At 46.1% G+C, this 19294-nt stretch overlaps 2 protein-coding genes across 22 annotated transcripts in view; one reads left to right on the top strand and one right to left on the bottom strand.

Moving 5' to 3' along the window:
- LOC127390731 (cytochrome c oxidase assembly protein COX19) overlaps positions 1 to 19294 on the bottom strand; it is a 38056-nt gene that overhangs the window by 1593 nt on the left and 17169 nt on the right. For 8 of the 21 annotated variants that reach the window (XR_007890920.1, XR_007890925.1, XR_007890933.1 and 5 more), the window contains 3 exons: positions 14810 to 15093; positions 12638 to 12761; positions 7561 to 9263 (listed from right to left, as the gene is read on the bottom strand). Coding sequence is in view for 1 of the 21 variants with exons in the window: in XM_051632630.1 (XP_051488590.1) it covers positions 320 to 431; positions 575 to 656 (194 nt within the window). In the remaining 20 variants the exon portion in view is untranslated. The other 13 variants (XR_007890923.1, XR_007890931.1, XR_007890924.1 and 10 more) reach the window with 13 other exon arrangements.
- On the top strand, positions 7748 to 15103 carry LOC127390728 (cytochrome P450 2K4-like). The gene is made up of 9 exons (XM_051632623.1): positions 7748 to 7945; positions 10133 to 10295; positions 10523 to 10672; positions 10941 to 11101; positions 12316 to 12489; positions 13025 to 13166; positions 13720 to 13907; positions 14411 to 14552; positions 14916 to 15103. Exons 1-9 carry the CDS (start codon positions 7748 to 7750, stop codon positions 15101 to 15103), a joined length of 1506 nt encoding a protein of 501 aa, XP_051488583.1.

Genomic DNA, 19294 nt, shown 5'->3' with positions numbered 1-19294 from the left:
CCTTTCCTCATACGGCAGGTCCTCCAGCCCACTAATAAAGGGCACTAATTGTTCCTGGCTATCCCAAACGGTTTAGCGGGCAGCAGTACCGCACGCCCTGCCTCAGGATCACACCTGCGAATCCTCGCCTTTAACCACCCCAAAACCCAGCTCCCTGTAGCCTGCTTTTTTTTGGGGGGCCGGGCACCTACAGCGCGGCGAGACGCGAGCCAAGGGGCCTGCCGAGGCAGCACAGGCCGGCAGGACCCCTGCCCCGCACACCCGCACCGCTCCCCACACGGGGCTCTCCCTCCCGGGCCGCCCCCCGGGCCGCACTCGCCTCTCCATGCGGCACTCCAGGTAGGCCATGGCGCGCTGCCGGCAGGCCCCGCTCTCGTAGCCGCTGCCGCGGAGACACTCCATGAACCGCTCCTTGAAGGCGCTGCACTCCCCTGCAACACACAGCGAGGCCCGCGCTACCACCGGGCCGGGCCGGGCCGGGCCGAGCCGGCAGCCCCGGGCCCGCGTCCCCGCGGAGGGGAGCGGGGCAGGCCCGGCGCGGGGAGGCGGGGCGGGAGGCCGGGCGGTACCGCACCCAAGTGATCCAGCGGGAAGGCGCCTTTCTCCGGCGGCCGCGGCTTGAAGCTCTTGCTGCCGAAGTTCATGGCGGTGGACATGGCGGGACCCGAACCCGCGGCGCCGGCAGCCCCGGCCCGCGCGCCTGCGCCACGGGCGTCACCGGGCGCTCGCGCCGCCGCGCGGTGACGCCGCCGCCCGCCCAGGGCGGGCCGGGCCCGGGGAGGGAGGAGCGGGCTGAGCCGCCCAAAGTGCTGCTCGGGTCCTTTGCCGAGTCACCTCCAGGCCCCTGCTGAGGGGCAGGGAGCAGTGTCTTCGTCCTCGTGTTTGCTTGGCAGCCACAGGATTGTGGAAGTTAGAAGGGAGCTCTGCAGAGCGTCCAGTCCGACCCCCCTGCTCCTCTGCAGAGAAGGGGCTTCACCGCCTGCCCCAGGGCTCGGCCACCCTCAGAGGGAAGAAGATTGTCCTCGTATTGAAATGGAACTTCCCGTGTTCCAGCGTGTGCCTGTTGCCCCTGCTCCTGTCACTGGGAACTACTGAAAAGAGTCTGGCTCCCACCCCTTAGAGAATTACACATGAATAAGGTCTCCTCTCAGCCTGTTCTTCTCCAGGCTAAAGAGTCCCAGCTCTCTTAGCCTTGCCTCCTAAGAGAGATGTTCCAGTCCCCCAGTCATCTTTGTTGCCCTCCACAGGACAACAAGCAAAACTCGGTGTCAGCAGATTTACACAGAATCCAGCCTCGCCCCAGTCTCCAGCGTCTGCCCGGGAACCAGCAGTCAGGGCTCAGGATCAGGCTGGTCAGGGTCTGGGCTGAGGCTTCTTCTCTTCTCTGTGAAGACCAAGTCCCTCACGTGTAACTGTTGAGCACTGGGTCTTCACTGTAAGAGGGCTGAGGCCCTGGATGCCCAGAGAAGCTGTGCATGCCTCATCTCTGGAGGTGTTCAAGGCTGGATGAGGCTTGGAGCAACCTGGTCTACTGGAAGGTGTCCCTGCCCATGGCAGGATGGTTGAAACTAAATGATCTTGTAGTCCTTTGCAACCCAAACTCTTCAATAAGTCCTCTTCTTCTACCACCTGCACGGCATGGACACTGATGAGGCCAGTGAAAACAAGCAGTCATCACCAGATGCTTGGCCAGTGATGAACTTCCAGATGCTCAAGACAGATAACTGAGGCTAACAGCCCTTTTGCCTGCAGGTTTTCAGCAGCTCTCCTCAGATCTCCTGAGAGAAGGATGAGAAATGGTGTTAATTTAACCCACTCGAGTGTTAGCCATGGATTAGGCAGCTAATAGTCTTTTTTTCTTCTTTGCCCATAGCTGCAATTGGTTTAAGATGGTCTTTCATCTGTTTTAAGTTGATTTTCTTTTAATTAAATGACTGTGATAAGTAGAATTTGAAGCTGGGGAAAAAACAAAACAAAACAAATCAGCCATTATAGAAATATTACCTGCAGCCCCATTTAAAGTGTGTTTTGTTTATGCTTTGATCGCTTTCATATTACAGTATTGAAATTGTAAATGAAAAATGACACCATGTCCTATTACATAAGCAACTGGTTTACACAGCCTGAAATACAAGGTTTTATTTATTATCATGTTTTCAGGGCTATGAACAATAGATGTTTGTTATTAGACAGTAAATAGCACTTTTCCACTTGACTTTGTTACAACACTTAACAGCAAAAGGGAGACACTTCTCTTTCATAAATACACTCAGCAAACTGTCTCCCAGATCTCCAAGGACTGAGCAGCAGAGAAGCAGCTTTGGTTTATCTGGGCAAGTTTAACTGAAGTGTTAAAGGACTGGATTTCAGCAAATTGCCCACATTATGGTTCATTTCTGGCACAGCTGTTGACTCGCTGATTCCCTGTGGGATAAAGGAAGGAATCAACAGAAAAAGATACGCAGGGATCCCACGCAGGGATCTGGCGTTATTCCCAGTCAGCAACAATCCTGTGCAAAGGCTTTGTCAACTTGCTCTGTCATTTTCAATCCCAATAGTCTGATTATGTATTAATCAACTGCATGTCTTTCTCTGGAGTCTTAAATTTTGTAGTTACCCAAATTCAGGTCAGGTATAGTAGCAGGTGTTTGGTTATGCTTACTTAATGTTTTTATTGGTAATATCAGTTGCATCTTGTAGAGTTTCCTTTACAGTTTGTCTGAGAACCTCATACATGTCCTTTAGCACTTTAGTGTGTATTTTTCCCAAGGAGATCAAGTGAACCCCCCATTAGATAACCACTGTGAAAAAACCAAACAAAACACAACCTCATTTGCAGATTAAGCCAAGCAGTTCCAAAAGAATGCAATAAAAACAGTGCCATGAACAGAGAATGAAATGCTTTTCACGTATTATCTTTCAAAGAAGCAAGAGACATTCACGGCACCAGGGAAATCTGAAATAGCTGTCAGTAAAAAGGTACCCATAAAAACGTGCCCATTGTACAAGAAAGATCATTTGTAAAGCATCTAGTGTTTTACAGTATCCCTAGTCTGGAGTCCTGAGCCCTTTCCAAAAATTAGGAGGCTTCCCAAACTAGGAAAAAATCTTGGATCTTCCCATTTCAAGTTATACAACCTGATAGGTAAAAAAACAATCCTTTGCTTGAATCAGGGCTGTTAGTCATTAAGTCTGGACTAAAAAGTCATTAATTATGGAATAAAGTAACAGTTAAAAATATTTGCTCTTTTACAATGTTGTCAGATCACATTGAAAACTCATTCCACTGTTGGTGCTTATCTGTCAGTTGTACACAGGTACCTTCTGAAGCAGTTCTTACACACTTGGCATTACTTTTAGAAGCACCAGATGGAATAACACACCAGAGCAGAACCTATATTCCTTTTTTATGGGCAGAGCAAAGTCCAGGACTTTCATTATTTTCTCTCTCTCACCGTTTTGCATCTTTTAAGAGCTTACAGGTTCAAATTATCAGGTAGTTAATTTGAAGATAATTTATCGACAAACCATGAAAGGCTTTTAGCAAAGTACACGGGGATTTCGTAGCTTGACTTGGGATAGTTGTAAGAAATTAATGAGTCCAACAAGACCAAGCACATTCAGACGCTGGAATTTGTGCCCTTGAGACTGCAGTTCCCAGCCCAGGCACAGAACACACCTCAGAGAAACATCCTTCCAGGATCACTCATTCCTGGCCTCACCCCCGTGCCAGCACCCGCCAGCTCTTACATAAGGCCTCTTGCTACATCACTTGCCACAGGCTGTTGTAAACCATTTTTCTCCCTTTCAATTCAAGGTCCCAGACAAGCAAAAATGCAGAATATTGCCAGAAAAGTCTGGGGAATGGGGATTTCTGTTGTGGATGATTAATGGAATATTATTGTTTTGCACTTAAAGGGAAATCATGGTTTCATGCCAGGAAGGTCAGGGCCTTAATATATTATGTGCTCTGGAAAGATGTAAAGAATGATAGTTCATTTTCTGGTATGACTGAGCCAAAGCCTCATCAGGTTAGAGGGGAAGAAATAGTAACACTGTGCTGAAAGCCAAAGCAAGCTATTTTATTTTTTTTTAACATTGCTAGTTGCAATTCTGGTATATTTAAATCCATATCTCTACCTGCATCAGGATGGGGTGGGGCAAAAATAAGATGCTGGGACCCTGGCTCTGTAGATACCTGCCAAATAATTATCCTTTGTGATGTCCCCCAAATTGTCCTTGGATTCATGTAATTTCTGCAATATTCTTGTTGAGATAGACTGATCCTAGAGACCCAGAACAGGAAGATCCTTGGAGCTACATCGAGGCATTTGATCTGTTCAGTTGTATTTTGAAAATAAATTCTTTATAACCTGAGCTCCTCAATACCACCTTCCCAAGTCAGGCTGCCTTGGCCTAAGCACAGGGTCTGGAAGTTCCTTCTTCTGGCTCATGGATTTTACTGCAAATATTTTTTATAGATATGCCTATTATAAAGTACATTATCAGCACCAGATCCCAGGATCTCCCCACGTATTTTGTCACTGAGGGAGACTCATGAAGAAATGACATCTCTTTGGTCAAAGAACACGGCTTTTGAAAGGAACAAAGTTCCTGAGAATGGTGTGTTCCTAAAATGGGTAAATGCTTAACATGAGTGTCACCTTAGGCTCTGCACAGAGACAATGCCCTAATCCCATGCATAAGATTTTTAAATTTTCTTCTTCAGTGACCAGACCCATCACATACAATCCTTCAGCTCTGAGAATGCAAAAAACAAACAACAACAAACCCCAAGAATCTTTCATTGAAAATTTGCAGTAAAAGAATGATTTTTAAAAGCATTTTGCAGGAGTCTTTCTTCCCCAAGCAGATGTGCAACACACAGATTTGAAAGATAAATTAAGAACAATTCAGTACAAGTTATTTGTATAAAAATGAGCCTAGTGAACACTTGAGATCCTGATCACTACCCTGTAGTGATCTTGTAGAAAAAAACAGTTTGCAGGATAGGAAACAGTGAGTGTAATCCAATCAAACAATGCAATAATTATGAAAAATGGAAAGGGCTCAAAGTGGGAAAGCTTTTGATTTCTTTTTGCATTGGCATTTGTCAAGGGGAGCAAAATCCATTAGCAAGGAGCAGCCTGAGTTTTAACACATCTGAGTCTTTAAAAATGTTAATGTTTAATAGGGTGTGCTCATGCTTTATATACCCCTGATAACAATCCATGGGCTGATAGGCATCTCGAGGTTGTAAATCAGTTGCAGAGCCTCACAAGGCACACAAGCACTTGGTGTTCACTCTCCTGGTTTATTATGCTATCAGAACTCATTGACTGAATTATGGCCTTATAACAGCTCTTTCTTTGCATTATCCTGCTGTTACTGTAGCATTATTAACCTGTGTCCCATTAGGAGGTTGTATATCCTCCTCCAGATGAGCACACAGAAGTTTGATGATCCTGTGGCTGTTTAGTGTACAGGCTCATTTTCTAGGAGGAACTGATGATTAGTTTCCTCAGCTCTGCCCACAAAGTCCTCTTACCTGAAGATGGTATCAGTTCTGGCTTGGGCTGGCAGAAGGACAAAAACCTGAACAGGGAGCAATGGTTTCTCCCCAGTCCTGTGTGGGATGCCTCACCTGCAAGTCAACAACTCAGTTGTAGGCTGTGTTCAGGTTTGCATACTGGAAACCAAGGTATGTGAGGAGGAAACGGAGGTGAGGACATCACATCAGTTGTACTTTAAAACTGCAATGATATCCTCCCACTGGAGAGCTCACCCACCGTTTCCCACAGTGCATGCACCTGCCTGAATTGCAGGTTGCAATTCCATGGGCTCATTACTTGAGAAAGGATTTCACCCCATATTATCACGAGGTGCAACCTGAAGCTTTAAACAGCCTAAAAGCCCTTGAGAAAGTGCTCTGGCTTGCTATGGCAGTAGCCGGCTCGACTCCAACAGAGCTGTGGTGGCTACATGTAAACAAAACCCACACATTTCCTCCATGGGTACCAACTAGGCCCATGCAGGGTTTTTTTTCCTCACTCTTACCATATCTTACGAAGTTTCAAAAGTCCCAGTGGTCACAACATTTGCTCAGAATCTGGCAGACCAGGACATTCTTGGAAATGTCTGGGAGAAGAGGGTGCAGACCAAAACCTCATAGCTGTACAGCAAATCTTGAGATGGACATGACCATCTGTTTCCCTCCTTTCTTTGCCCACCCTGCCTAGTCCTCTTCTGCACAGGGTAATTGTCCCTTGTGAAAAACTCCACTCCTGGTAACAAGCCTTGGAGAACACGCAGACGTGCAGGCACCTTTTTTCTGTCAATCTAGTTAGAGTTTATTGATTCTCTTTGCCTTCAGCTAATGTACTTTTATTATTAATAATAAGTAATCATCATTTTTCCACCAGTGGAGCCTGCACCCAGGAGCCTTGGAGGATTCTAGCAAAAGTATTATTGAAACTAAAGATTTCTGAAGGGTTAAACAGCAGCCACAGCCCAGTAATCTGATGGAATCTGCAATGGGGAGCAAAATATCCCTGCCTGAGAATATGGGACAGAGCATCAAATTGGCTGCTTTCCCCAAAGCCACCATTTACCACTGTGGCCTCCCATTCACAATCACTTCTGCTTTGTTGCCATGCCCAAGGCTGCAAAGGGTGCAGGTGGCTGTTGGGGAGCAGTTGCCCAGGCACGTGGGCCCTTGCAGGACCTTGCCCTGGTGTGTGACTCAGTGCACCTGAGTGCCAAACTGTGTCCTCCTGGCTGGCACCCCCTGCAGCAGCTGCCCAGGCAGCATCCAGCCTCTGCCTGGCCAGCTGCAGAGCCTGATCCTGGCTCCTTCCAGGTTACAACGATCCAGGATCTCTTTCCCAACCTAGGCAGAAATATTGCCTGGAGGGGACGGTTTCTCTTAGAGGATGGGATGCATCTTCTCATAAACAGGCAGGACAGCCAGGCAAGAGTCATCACCCAACTCAGACACAGAGATGGACATCCAAGCACACAGTGAACAGCAAACTGCAAAATGGTGACTGAAGTGGTTTTAGGGGCATTTGGAGATTGCCAGTAGAGGATTTTTTGGGACAAATGTCAATAACAGTGTCAGCAATGAAAGCACTGTGTTGCTCAAGGAGGTGATTTTACTGGGGTGGCAGGAAAGTAAAAAGAATCAGAGCTGTCACCTGTAGGCAGATCTGCTCCCAGCTGCGACCCTGAATTAGCACATCTTCATGCCACCACCATTCCAGCTCCTCCTTGGTCAGCCTTGTTTTCCCTGAGGATTTCCTTGCCAGCTGCACCCTGGGCCATGCATGAGTGTGGGCTTTCCCTCCTGTGTCCTGCTTCACTTGTTGCATCACCAGTGGTCCAGCTGAGTCCAGCAATCTGGCACCACCACAGCAATCCAGCATGGGTCTTGTCCCTTGATTCTGCCCATGAAATCACATAGACCACAACACGCCCAAAACACAGATTTTCACTGGAAAACAAACACCTTGCCCCAGTGTTCTAGATGAAATAAGAGCTCTGGATTAAGATAATCCATGCTTCAGAATAAAACAGTGTGCTTTATTTGGCATGGAAAAAAAGTACATCAGGTCATCAGTACGAAAGTAAACAAGATCTCAGAGTCCTTTTCTCTGTGTAAAGCCTCTTGCCCAGAAGGTGTGTTCACCAAGGACAGAAGGACTATAAAGGGACCCCAAGATGCTCACACCCACACTTTGATTTAGATATGGCCATGCAGAGCTTGCTGCAGAACGTGGGCACCAGCTCACTACTCTGTTTGGCAGCAGGGCTGGTCGCCCTCCTTTACCTTCTTACCAGCTTGAAGAAGTCGGTCTGCAATTTGCCTCCTGGGCCACGACCTCTTCCTCTGATTGGAAACTTGAATGTGGTGGACCTGAAAAAGCCATTCCAGTCGCTGACAGAGGTAGGGTGGGAGTGAGCAAGCAGGAGGAAAAGGTGCAATTCCTGAAGCAAGGAATGCAATGAGAGAAATGGAGATGTGGTTGTATTTGTGCTGTGTGGAGGGCAGAAATGAGATATCTGGGGCATAGACAGGCTGGTGGAGTGACTTTATCTTCAGAGGTATATACATACAAGTATTTATAGATATAAATATTGCTGCCATTATACATACACAGACCTAGACCTTCACTCCTTGCAATCAGCTCCGTATTGTTGGTACTTTGACCTTCTCAGAGGCTGCAGGTAGAAGACTGGAGTTGGGCCAGTCTGCTGACAGATCAGGACTTTCTGCCATCAAGAGATGTCTCACTGCAGACAGACCTCTCCTCCTAAAAGCAGGTGAAAAGGAAAAAAAGGGAGGAAGAAAGGGTATCATCCCCCCAGCAGAGGAAATGGGGTCATATGCACATTTATTTCCAAAGCTCATTATATCCCTGCAATGCAAATCTCGACTCTGCCTGCCCATCCCTTCCCCTGCACACACACTCAGGCCAGGGTTACTTAATACTTGATGTGTGGCTTTTGTGTTCCTAGGTAAACAAATTGCTTTTTCTTATGCAGCTCCATGGATACTTTTATTTCTAAAAAAGAAAATAAATAAATAAATAAAAGACTTAAATATTATTCTGTGATTATAAAGCCAGGTGCAATGTTTGTTTCAGAAACTGTCTGCTCTGTTTCCATAGGGAGGTGGGGAAAAGTCAATGAGAATTCAGATTTCTCTGGTTGCTGTTGAGACAGTTGAGGTGCCCTGAGTGACCTGTCACATACCCTGTGTGTGCTTTCTGGATGCTGTGACAGAGGAAAGCCAGTCCCCAGTGAGCTCCTTCAGCCCACCCAAAGGGCCGCAGTGCAGACATGGAAATTCACCAGCCAGTCATAGAAGAAGGGGCATCCTGGGCTGCAAAAGTACAGAATTGCTATAGCAGTCACATGGTGGTCTTGATTTATGGTGCAGAGGACCGTGCAGAGCATGGTTTTGAAGGGCTTCTGGTCACTCCCATCTGATCATTGCTGTGTTGGAGGGTGCCAGTGTGTGAGAGCAAATATTTTTGGCGGTACTGGGGGATTTTATGACACCCAATGTCAAACAAAGACACCAGACTCATTTCCTGTAATCTGCCAAGCATCTTTCTTTAGGCTTTCAGGTTTGCCACATTCAAGGCTTGTGCTGCTGAGAAACAACAGGGTTGATGCCAAGAAGTTCTAACGCAAAGAAATGACCAAAGGCAGGCTGGGAGGCGGCTGTGATTCCCTGGCTCTGCCACACGCTCTGAGAGCTGCTGGGGATGAAAGAACCAGTGTTAATGTTATCTCCCAAGCTGTCAAACCACGGTTTGATGAAAACAAATTCAATTTGTCTGGTGTAATAACAGGAGCTGCTTCTAGTCTGAAATTCAATTTTCAGAATGTATCTAATGCATAGCAAATGGTAACCTAGGCACATCGGAAACAGGACGACATTTGGAGCTGAGGTTTGCAGGGTGTTGAAATGAAGTCTAAAACACTGAGTGAATTATTAGATTGTCAAAGCCACCCTTCTGTGTAACAGATGATTCATATTTAATTTGCCATAAAAGCCTAAAGCTGCTGTGACATTATCTACAAGAACATGCTTCCTAGTCGGATTCAAGTTTCTGGTGGCCAGCAAATAATTTTGCGATGACTGCAACACTACCCACCTTGCCATAATTAGAGACAAGTGCTGTCCTGAAAGAAAGACTTATTGTCTAGCTTTGTTTTTGTAATGTTTGTGGCTTCAGCCTCCAAGATACGTGCACACCCGCTTGCCTCAGGTCAACAGCATTAAAATAAACAGGCCTGCCTGCTACAGCATTTTCTAACCAGCCTCCTAAGAGTGGCATCCCCACGCTGGCCTGTTGCTGCAGAACACCACAGGAATGCAGTGGCATTTTATTGACTCCTCTGATAGGAGCAGCGATAGCAGACACCTTGTTGTGCAAACAGGGTGCAAGCAGAGATGCTGGCACTTGATACCTCTTGCTCATTAGTTGCATTACAGCAGCACCTGGAGACTTCAGGGAGGGCTGGGAGGCTCTTTTCGGGCTAGAAACCACCACGGGTGGGTAGTGCTAGTGTTTGGGTCCAGATCTGGTTTTGAATGAACATATTTAATTTGCCTTGACAGCTCTCCAAGATACATGGCAATGTCTTCACTGTGCATTTTGGACCCAGGAAAGTGGTGGTGCTGGCTGGATATGAAACCATCAAGGATGCCCTTTATAATCACGCTGAAGACTTTGGAGAGAGAGCAGATATACCCATATTTAGGAAAATTACACAAGGAAATGGCAAGTGATCTTTTCGTTGGTTAGTTTTTGTAGTTTGTGTTCAGTATATTCTTACAGCAGAGAGTATCATCCTCTTACAGATTGTTTTTTGTTTATATAATTGTAGCTGTAACAGCAGCAAATATATAACATTGTATATATAACAGCAGCTTTGGTACAGTGTGTAAGAAGGCCTTACAAACATCTACTGACCAGGAGTAACATAAGGGTGTTACACCTTTTTTTAGGCATAGCATTCAGCCACGGAGAGCAATGGAAAACTATAAGAAGATTCACCTTGTCCACACTGCGAGATTTTGGAATGGGAAAGAGAACCATTGAGATCCGAATCCTGGAGGAAGTAAATTCCCTTATAAAATATTTTGAATCCTATCATGGTGAGTGCCAAGATTTTCATCTGGAGACAGAAAACTTGTCTAGCAGAAAAATAAAGGTTAATGAAAGTTTAACGCTGAGCAAATGGTATCTCATGGTTAAAGTTCAGCATGTGCTGAGGCCTTAAAAAGTTGAAAGTGAGTTCCCTGCTTTGCATTCTAGGTGCTGAAAAAGTTTTTTCTTTAGGAGCTCAGGACTATGTTTCCATAGGAAGCCAGACTGAAAAAAGCATAATCACGTTGTCATTTGTTATCATTGCTTGAAATATAGGGAAACCATTTGATACAAAGATGATACTCAACAATGCTGTATCCAATGTCATCTGCTCTATCTTGTTTGGAGAGAGGTTTGAATATGATGATCCTGTATTTCTAACTTTGCTGAAGCTGATAAATGAAAATACCAAGCTGTTGGGCTCCCCTATGGTGCTGGTAAGAGCTTGATTTTATGTTTTAGCTTTTAGTTTTTTGGGGGAAATTCAGTTGCCTCCCACATCTTGCTTCTTGAGAACAAGAACATCATCAGCCAGACAGCCTGTACAGAACACATCTGTGTCCTGTATCCACAGAGCACAGATTCCCAGGCCCCTGTGCTTAGCCCATGAATCTTATTAGTAAAAGAAAAATACCAAAGTCTTCACAAAAGGAAGAGCAGAAACACAATACTTCTCTCATATCAGAGACTGGCTCTGAAATGCCATCTCAAATCTATTCCCTTGTATTACACCTTCAGTAACTGGCTTAGTTCTGCCTCCCCTAGAACCAGATTTGAGAAACTTTTTTTATGGTTGTTTTTTTGGCCACTGAAACTCAACCTTAACAAACTAACAGGTGATATAAGCCTGTTCTTTCCTGACACAAAGCTTCTGCTTTGAACGTTGGTGGAGTTGTCTTTCTGCGCTGCACTGGGGTCTGTGGCTGGCTGTGACTCCAGACTAGCTAAGCCCAAAAATTCATCACCCGAGCACAAATCAGTCACACACTGTGTACAGACACTCTTCCCAGATGAGGCACTAGCTAACAGCTAATCTCAGGTGTTTAATTGTCTGGCAAGGCAGCTAGTGGCCTCCTTGAAGATGCGCATACCTCTCCTGGGAGGAGAGGGGTGAGACCCCTCCTTTCTTCTGACAGCATGTTTGTCCATCTGACATACTGCAATGCCACGCCCAGTCCAGCTTCTAGGAGCAATGTGGTTGGCTTATCTTGGTGCTGTGCCTAAGCTAATTGGCTTGGAAAGCACCATGTAGACATGGCAACATTGTCTGTCTGGGAAGGTGGACAGTTCAAGTCCTATCTGCTGCCATAGGATGTGATGCACCGGAGGGTTTTCCCTGGAATAAGTACAATGCTTTCATTCCCATCTTTCACCTCTAAGACCCTCTGTCCCACCACCTACACTGCTGGAAGCCCTGAAAGAAGATTAAGCTGATGAGTCTCCCAAAAGTCATGACAAAGATTCAGGCAGAGGTATAAGAGACAGAACACAATTTCTGCAGCAATTCATAGCTGCTTGGACTGTACAAGCAAACATGGGTGAATTACAGCCTGGAATGTCAGGGCATGGGACAAGGGACCAGCAGTGTGATGTGAGATCCCAGTATGTGTTCAATATGCCAATTAACAGTAAGACTTATCTTGCTCCACAGTTATATAATTTCTACCCAACCCTTGGATTTCTCTCTGGAGCTTCCAAGACTGTGCTTCAAAATATCAGGGAGCTGAATGCTTTTCTCCAGAAGCTCTTCCAGGAACACAAGGAAGAGCTTAGTGAAAATAACTTAACCGGCTTTGTTGATGCCTTTCTGATGAAGCAACAACAGGTACTTTAAAGCTAAATCTCAAGAGTCTTTCTATTCTCTTAGCTCTTATTCTTAGGACTGACCAGCTCTCAGGGTCTGGGAGTGAGGGGAAACAGAAGAACTGCAGCGAGCAGAGTGTATCAAAGAATATATAAAAATATATACTCACAGTGAGCTGCACCAATGCTCCTCTGGAACTGCTGGATTAAAGGATCTAGTTGTCAAGATGTCCCACGTGGCTGAAATAAGTTACTGCTTCAGCACATGTAAGGAGGAGATCATGCCAAACCTTCCTGCAAGAATGGTACCGTGATGAACTTCATTGCAGTAACTAAATCCCTACTAACCTAGTATCTGCACCTGGGGATTGCACATATGCTTGGGACCAGACAAATTCCATACAGCAGAGTTCCTAATGCTAAAATACTAATAATTCAGTTTCTCACAGCATGTAAAGTCACAAAAAGCTAAAATGCAGATAGAAATAGTGGCAACACGGTCACATATTGGTAAGAGTTGCTGTGGAACTGATGGCTGTCATCTGTGTATTTTGAAGGAGTCAAAGAAACCCCACACTACGTTCAGCAACGGAAACCTGATGTTTTCCACCCTAGACCTCTTTGCTGCTGGGACTGAGACTACTTCTACCACTGTGCGCTGGGGGCTGCTTCTGATGATGAAGTACCCTGAAATTCAGAGTAAGGCTGAGAAGTTCTGTACAATATACTTATACTTGCATGCTTAAGGCTTTGGCTGTGGCAGGGAGTAGGACTCATTCAGTGTTGTCTAGAGTAATTATTCCCAGTACTCTGAGGGAGATAACAACCACTGACTGCAAAGGAATTTTATTCAGCTGGTTTTCAATAATCCAGCCCCGCCAAGTGGGAGAGGCTAAGGGTCAGTCTACAGTTACAGTAAAGCTCTCCCAGCCTTATTCTCCTGCAGGCAATGGGCTTACATCACTACAGGGCTCCTCAGAAGCTGACTCTGATTTGGTTTCTGTTGAAGGGTATGGGGCAGCAAAGGTGTGTGAGCAGAATCAGGCATGGGGTATACTGGAGTGACTCCATTCAAGCTCCCTTGGCTCAACAACAAACCCCAAAGAACCACACCATGCCCTTACTCACCCACTTCTGCTCTTCCCAAATACCCCTCAAAGTTTCCCCTTTTCTATGTCTTGGCCAAGCTGGAGGCCATTCCAGGTGCAAGATAAGAGGGTTATCAGCTTCTTAATCTTTTCCTCCCTCCAAGGAAAGATTCAGGAAGAAATGAACCAAGTTATTGAACCAGGAGAGCTGCCTAAGTTGGAGGACCGGAAAAAAATGCCTTATACAGATGCAGTGATACATGAAATACAGAGGTTTGCCAATATTGTCCCAATGGGTGTATCACGATCCACTCCTACCGATGTGAATTTCCAAGGCTATGTGATTCCTAAGGTGAGCTTTGAGGTTTGCAGCTTCCACTGCACAAGTTCCTTACACTTCTGTTTAAAGCAGACAAGAAGAAAAACATAAAAAGCTAAAGACACCATGATGTATGGTTTAATTGATTATATGATTCTTTGTCTTGGACCCAGGGTAGCTGCTATAAACATGCACTTGGCTGTGGTCTGTTACAGCTGTTTGAATCCAGAAAAAACAGTGATTAATTAAACCACAATGGTTTGAATCTCTTATGCCAAATGTGGAACCTCTACTTCAGCATCTTTCTTGAAAGACCTGGCTGTGTGAGAAGGGAATGTTTTGTGGTCCAAAAAGAGAGTAGCAGCTACTGATGACAGGCAGAGCCACGGCAGGACAGGGAAGCATCCCCCAGTTCTGTTTGCCATGGCTCAGTCTTGTTTCCCTCTTCACATTAGAAAAAAAAGAGAGCACCCTGGCTTGACAAGGAAAGTGATCTGCTCTAAACAGCTACTGTGAGTTTCTTTGATCTCTTTCAGGGTACAGAGATTATTCCACTGCTGACCTCTGCTCTGAATGACAAGTTATACTGGAAAACCCCAGATCAGTTCAACCCTTCCCACTTCCTGGATGCCGATGGGAACTTCATTAGGAGAGAGGCATTTATTCCATTCTCCGTAGGTGAGATGGGTAGGATGGGCACCAGCTCGGGCTATGATAATGGTGCAGTTCCCACTGATTCCAGGAAAGACCATAGGATAAGAGATTTATGGTCATTTGTCCTGTCCATCATTGCTGCATGTAACCACCTCTTCACTGGAAGATCTGGGAGACACCAATTTAATGAGTGGTCTCACATACCTAAAGGCATCTGTGTGGTTTGAGACAAGTCAGTAGCATCTCTAATGTACAGAGAGAAGGAAGGAAAAATCTCCTACCTCAGCAGCTTGCTCTGACAGACCACACATCCATTTTAGAAGGTCTCAGACATCAACACTAGCAGTTATGGTGCTGATCATTTACTTCTCTCCTGCTTGTTTTCAGGACGAAGGGCTTGCCTTGGAGAAGGACTGGCCAAAATGGAGCTGTTCCTCTTCTTTGCAGGCTTGCTCCGCAAATTTGTTTTCCAGCCCGCTCCGGGAGTGGATAAGTCAGACCTAGATCTCACTGCTGATGTTGGCTTCACCTTGACCCCCATGCCTCACCTGGTTTGTGCTGTGCCCTGTGAATGATCAAACAACGTGGGGTTAGAGTAGTGAACACTTCCAGCTTGAAAGCAAGTCTAGTTACAGAGCAAAGCACTGGGCACTGCTGGTTTTCTCTCATGCTATTCTTTCCAACAGCTCTGGTGGTGTGTCCGTATAAAGCAAAGCCTCCGGGCACCCCTGAGCACTGCTCTCACAAACAGTGTGATTCATTCCTGGAACAGCACATCAGGCTGTTTGAAAGAATGAAATGGCTTCAAGTTTCCTCTATAGATGTAACCCATCAGGGGCTCTCTCCGGAGAGCCTCCATGGGGAATTTCTCCACCCAAAGTCCAAGCTCTATAGCAGAGGTGATTATCGATGTCCCAGCTGGAGACAACAGACACTTACTGGATCTAGAAATCTCCCCAGGACAATTGTTCAGCTGAGCCTCAGGCTGAGCTTCCATTGTGCCATACAACCTGCCTTATCTTTATTACAGAGTCCCAGACCCGAGGGTGTAACATGGGCTGATGCCAAGAGCCAGAGGACAGTTATCAGAAAACATCTGAGTGGTTTGGGAAGCGGGTGCCTTCCAACTCACACAGGCACTTTATGCTGAAGAGACTATTTATGATGGGGCAAATCTGGCAGCTTTCTGCTTCTGCTAAGAAAGGCATTTCTACCACTCCCTCCTGGCTTCGTGCTTGCTCTGGCACTTGCCCCATCCCTTAGTGAGCCATCTTAGATCCCTAAACTGGCAGAAAAAGACCAGCCACAGAAAGTGAAGCATTTCTGGGGCTTGCAGAAGTGCTTTGGCCACTTAGGTAGGAACTGAAGTTACAAATTCAGCACTGATAATGCTCACATTCTGCCAGCAGAGATCCTCCATCATTGTCAGGACTAATAGGATGTTTTATGTAGTCACTGCAAAAACAGATGTAAAACTGGTAATAGAGTCTGGAAGGAGAAGCAGGTTAGACCTTGATAGCAAGTAGCTCACCTGGACTGTTAACTTCTCATTTGGGCATCTCTGTAGAAAGCTGGTGACACCCCAAGGACTGTGGCTGTCCTAGAGCAGCTGTTTGATTGCTACAATGAATGATTTATTTCAAGCAGCAGCCATTAGCAGCAGGAACAACTAGCTGTACCCACAAGGCTACACTCACTGAGGGAAGCCTGATACGTGTGGGAAAGCCAAACGGTGGTGCAGGTACCAGAGAGGAGGGTCCTTCATGTGCTGTGGAACAGGCAGGAATCCACAGGTGGGTTAGAGACTGAGGATGCTTTTGTCTTTGAGGCAGGAAAGACAGGTTAGGATGAAAAGAAAAAAGGGAGAAACAGAAAGTTACAGAAACTGAGGGAGTGGTTATGGTAAATCTATAACATAAACCCAAAACTGTTGTCACCTAAAGCTTATCTGTGCTGCAAACAGAAGGAAAGAAACCAAGAAGAGAGTATGAAGGGATGGCAAGGCTTTGATTCACCAAGACACTGCTTCTTCACACTAGCTTCAGTTCACAGAAGCAAAGGCAGCCCTCTGGTAGTTGCTCTGTACCTTGTACTGGCATTGCCCTTGTACACACATTGCCCCATGGGGCCAGCTCCAGCTTCCGGGAACATCTCGAGGACTCTGCTTAACAAGCTACGTGACAAGAAATCCTTTGCTGCTACATTTGCTTATGTTTGTTTTGCTGTTGCTCTACTGTTGCTCTATTTGCAATCTAATTACTACAAGCCTGACCTTATCTCCTACTTAATAAATAAATATTTTACTCTCTTATTCTATCTGGTGTCACAGGATGAAACTGATTTTGGGTCGAAAGAAAAAGTTGGGCTGCACCACCTTTTAATACACCCACATGAGAGAGGTTAGCACAGGGATCCCTGGACAACATTCAGCCAGAACATGTTTAGCAATGCAAAGAGTGAGTGATTCTCAGAGCCACAAACAGCTCAAAGGAAAAAAATTAATTTCTAACTCCAGAAAACCACAGTTGCTGCCTGAGGCAGGACAAGGCTCTGGACACCTCTCTGATGGGGCCTCTTGCTGCGATTCCTGTGGCTCCCACCCTTGCTTAAAAGGACCTCGTCATGGTAAAAGCCAGCTGGAGTTACCTGAGGCTGCAGTCCTGGCTGCACTGCTGGTCAAGAGTGGGACTGATGAGAAGGTAGAGAGATTTGGGGGGGGTTAAGTTAATTTAAAGGATGCAGGGCTGGTGCTTTGCTGGCAGGCTCTCCCCAGGCGGACTAACTGGCAGCACAGTGGCTGCACTTGAAGGTGGGTTGATGATGCCCATGCTCCATGTCCTCACCAGCACCACCTGGTTCACATGCTGTGGCAGGGGATTGATGGCTCTGTGGGGAGAAGGATGGAGGACAACCCAGCCACAAACACCCTGAGGGGCCTGGCTGCCCCAGGAATGCACCCGGAGCAGTGTCAGCGCCTGGCAGGTGCTTTGTGCTCTGCTCTGTGTGCTGAGCCGGGGGAGCACGTAGCAGCGCAGCTCCAGAGAGAAACACCTACCAGACTCATCACTGAGACAGGAATTTCTTGTCATCGCAAGAGCTTTACTTACCTTTGTCATTTTAATGCATCGCACTCAGAGCCTGGTTTAAAAAAAACAACACAAAAACCACAACAACCCAATACACTCCCTCCCTTGGCTTTTCAGAGATCATTTCAGTCTCTTTCTGAAAGGCCTTTTAATGATTTCAGCAGCTCCTGGAGCAAGGATGAAATACCAGGAGAGGGGCAGCAACAGGTAACTTCTGCACTGCAGAGTGCTGTCAGTCCAACAAAACCCTGCAGGAACACAGGCTCTGCACAGGGCACAGAGCATGTGCCATCGTGAGTTCTCATCCCAGTGCCCACGTTCTGCACCCTGTGCCAGCCTTCCTCCCTCTTGCCTGTCTTTACAGCTCCTCTGCCTCTTTGCTCACTTGAGCAGGCAGGGCTGAGTCACCCTAGGCATGCTGTGGGGGAAACCGTTGCCTCCACCCCCATTTCTTGGAAACTAATTTAAAAAAATATAATAATCACAGAAATGTTGCAACACACTTTGCTGTTTCTGCTTCTGGGCAGCTGTTTGCTGTGACACCTCCACATCATGCAGTCAGCTCCAGTGTGCAACCAAGCAGCTGCTGGCTTTGGGACTGTGCTAACCATAGCTATGCCACCCTTCACATTAGGTCCACTTCCTTCCCGACCTCCTTTGCATTTGCAAGGCTGAGAGGACCCATATTTGCTGAGTAATGGCCTTTTTATAATCTAACCTTTGGATAAATGTACCTTTAGCCTTGTGCCTCCCCATCATGTAAGATCGCTCTTTCTTCCCTGAACAATCTTATTCTATTCGCTGTTTATTCCCAGTATTCTCCTGAAAACCACTGTTCAACCAGGTAGATCTCAATTTCCTCTAGACAGGATTTAAACCTTTATGAGAGATGCAAGTTCTAGGTGTTTCATATCTTTGACTTAAAATAATCCCATTCTCCTGTCTTGCTTCTCTTCTGAAGCCTGCCAGGTCACCTGGCTTCATTAACTTCACTAACTTCTTCCCTCTATCTCTTAGAAGCTGCCCTTGCAAAACAAAGAATCCTCCCAGAAGTTTCAAACCTAATTTTGTCTTTCCATTCCACTCATGAATCCAGTCATGATCACTTGATCCAAGCTAATTTTCCATGGCTAGCTATTACATGTCCTCCACTTCAGACACAAAGTCTGAAATCACATCCCTTTGGGCAGTTCAGAGCCGACTTTATGAAGAAGTTTATGGTCTACAACCCCCAGGACACATGGGCTTTACCATTACTAATGACCTTTGATCTCCACTTGACACTAAGAAAGCGTGGGTGTCCTATAATGATACTATTTGTCTCTCTAGTAACATGGAGATCTCCAACTCTACCCAAACCTGAACCTGGGGGTTTCTAACAGGATTCAGAGAAACCTTTTTTATTTCCTAGTGTCAGCAGAGTGTTTGGCAGGTCATAGTACTGCTAATAAAGGACCTCGAGGTCTCAGGGGAGGAGGAGGTTATAGAGGAATGCCAAGCACCTTTTCCCATGTATATGTTCTTGCACACACATGCATGGGTTTGTAATTTGAAACTCTCTTTACTTCTGGACAGGCTTTGCAAACTGCTTAGACCACATTCTCTGAGGTGTTTAAAGAGGGTGGAGTATGCAGTATTTATTTAGGTACTCTACAAACCTTAATAAGAATTGAGTGCTTG

The sequence above is a fragment of the Apus apus genome, chromosome 14 (genome assembly GCF_020740795.1).
Source record: "Apus apus isolate bApuApu2 chromosome 14, bApuApu2.pri.cur, whole genome shotgun sequence".
Classification (NCBI taxonomy): domain Eukaryota; kingdom Metazoa; phylum Chordata; class Aves; order Apodiformes; family Apodidae; genus Apus; species Apus apus.
The sequence above is the reverse complement of the archived record's forward strand: the minus strand, read 5'-3'. Positions and strand labels throughout refer to the sequence as shown.

What these genes read in the sequence shown, in the direction of transcription:
- LOC127390728 (XM_051632623.1), top strand. Translation starts at nt 7,748, where the DNA reads ATGGCCATGCAGAGCTTGCTGCAGAACGTGGGCACCAGCTCACTACTC. An exon ending in GAAAATTACACAAGGAAATG is followed by an intron (nt 10,296 to 10,522) that starts GCAAGTGATCTT and finishes ACCTTTTTTTAG; the next exon opens with GCATAGCATTCAGCCACGGA. An exon ending in TTCTGATGAAGCAACAACAG is followed by an intron (nt 12,490 to 13,024) that starts GTACTTTAAAGC and finishes TGTATTTTGAAG; the next exon opens with GAGTCAAAGAAACCCCACAC.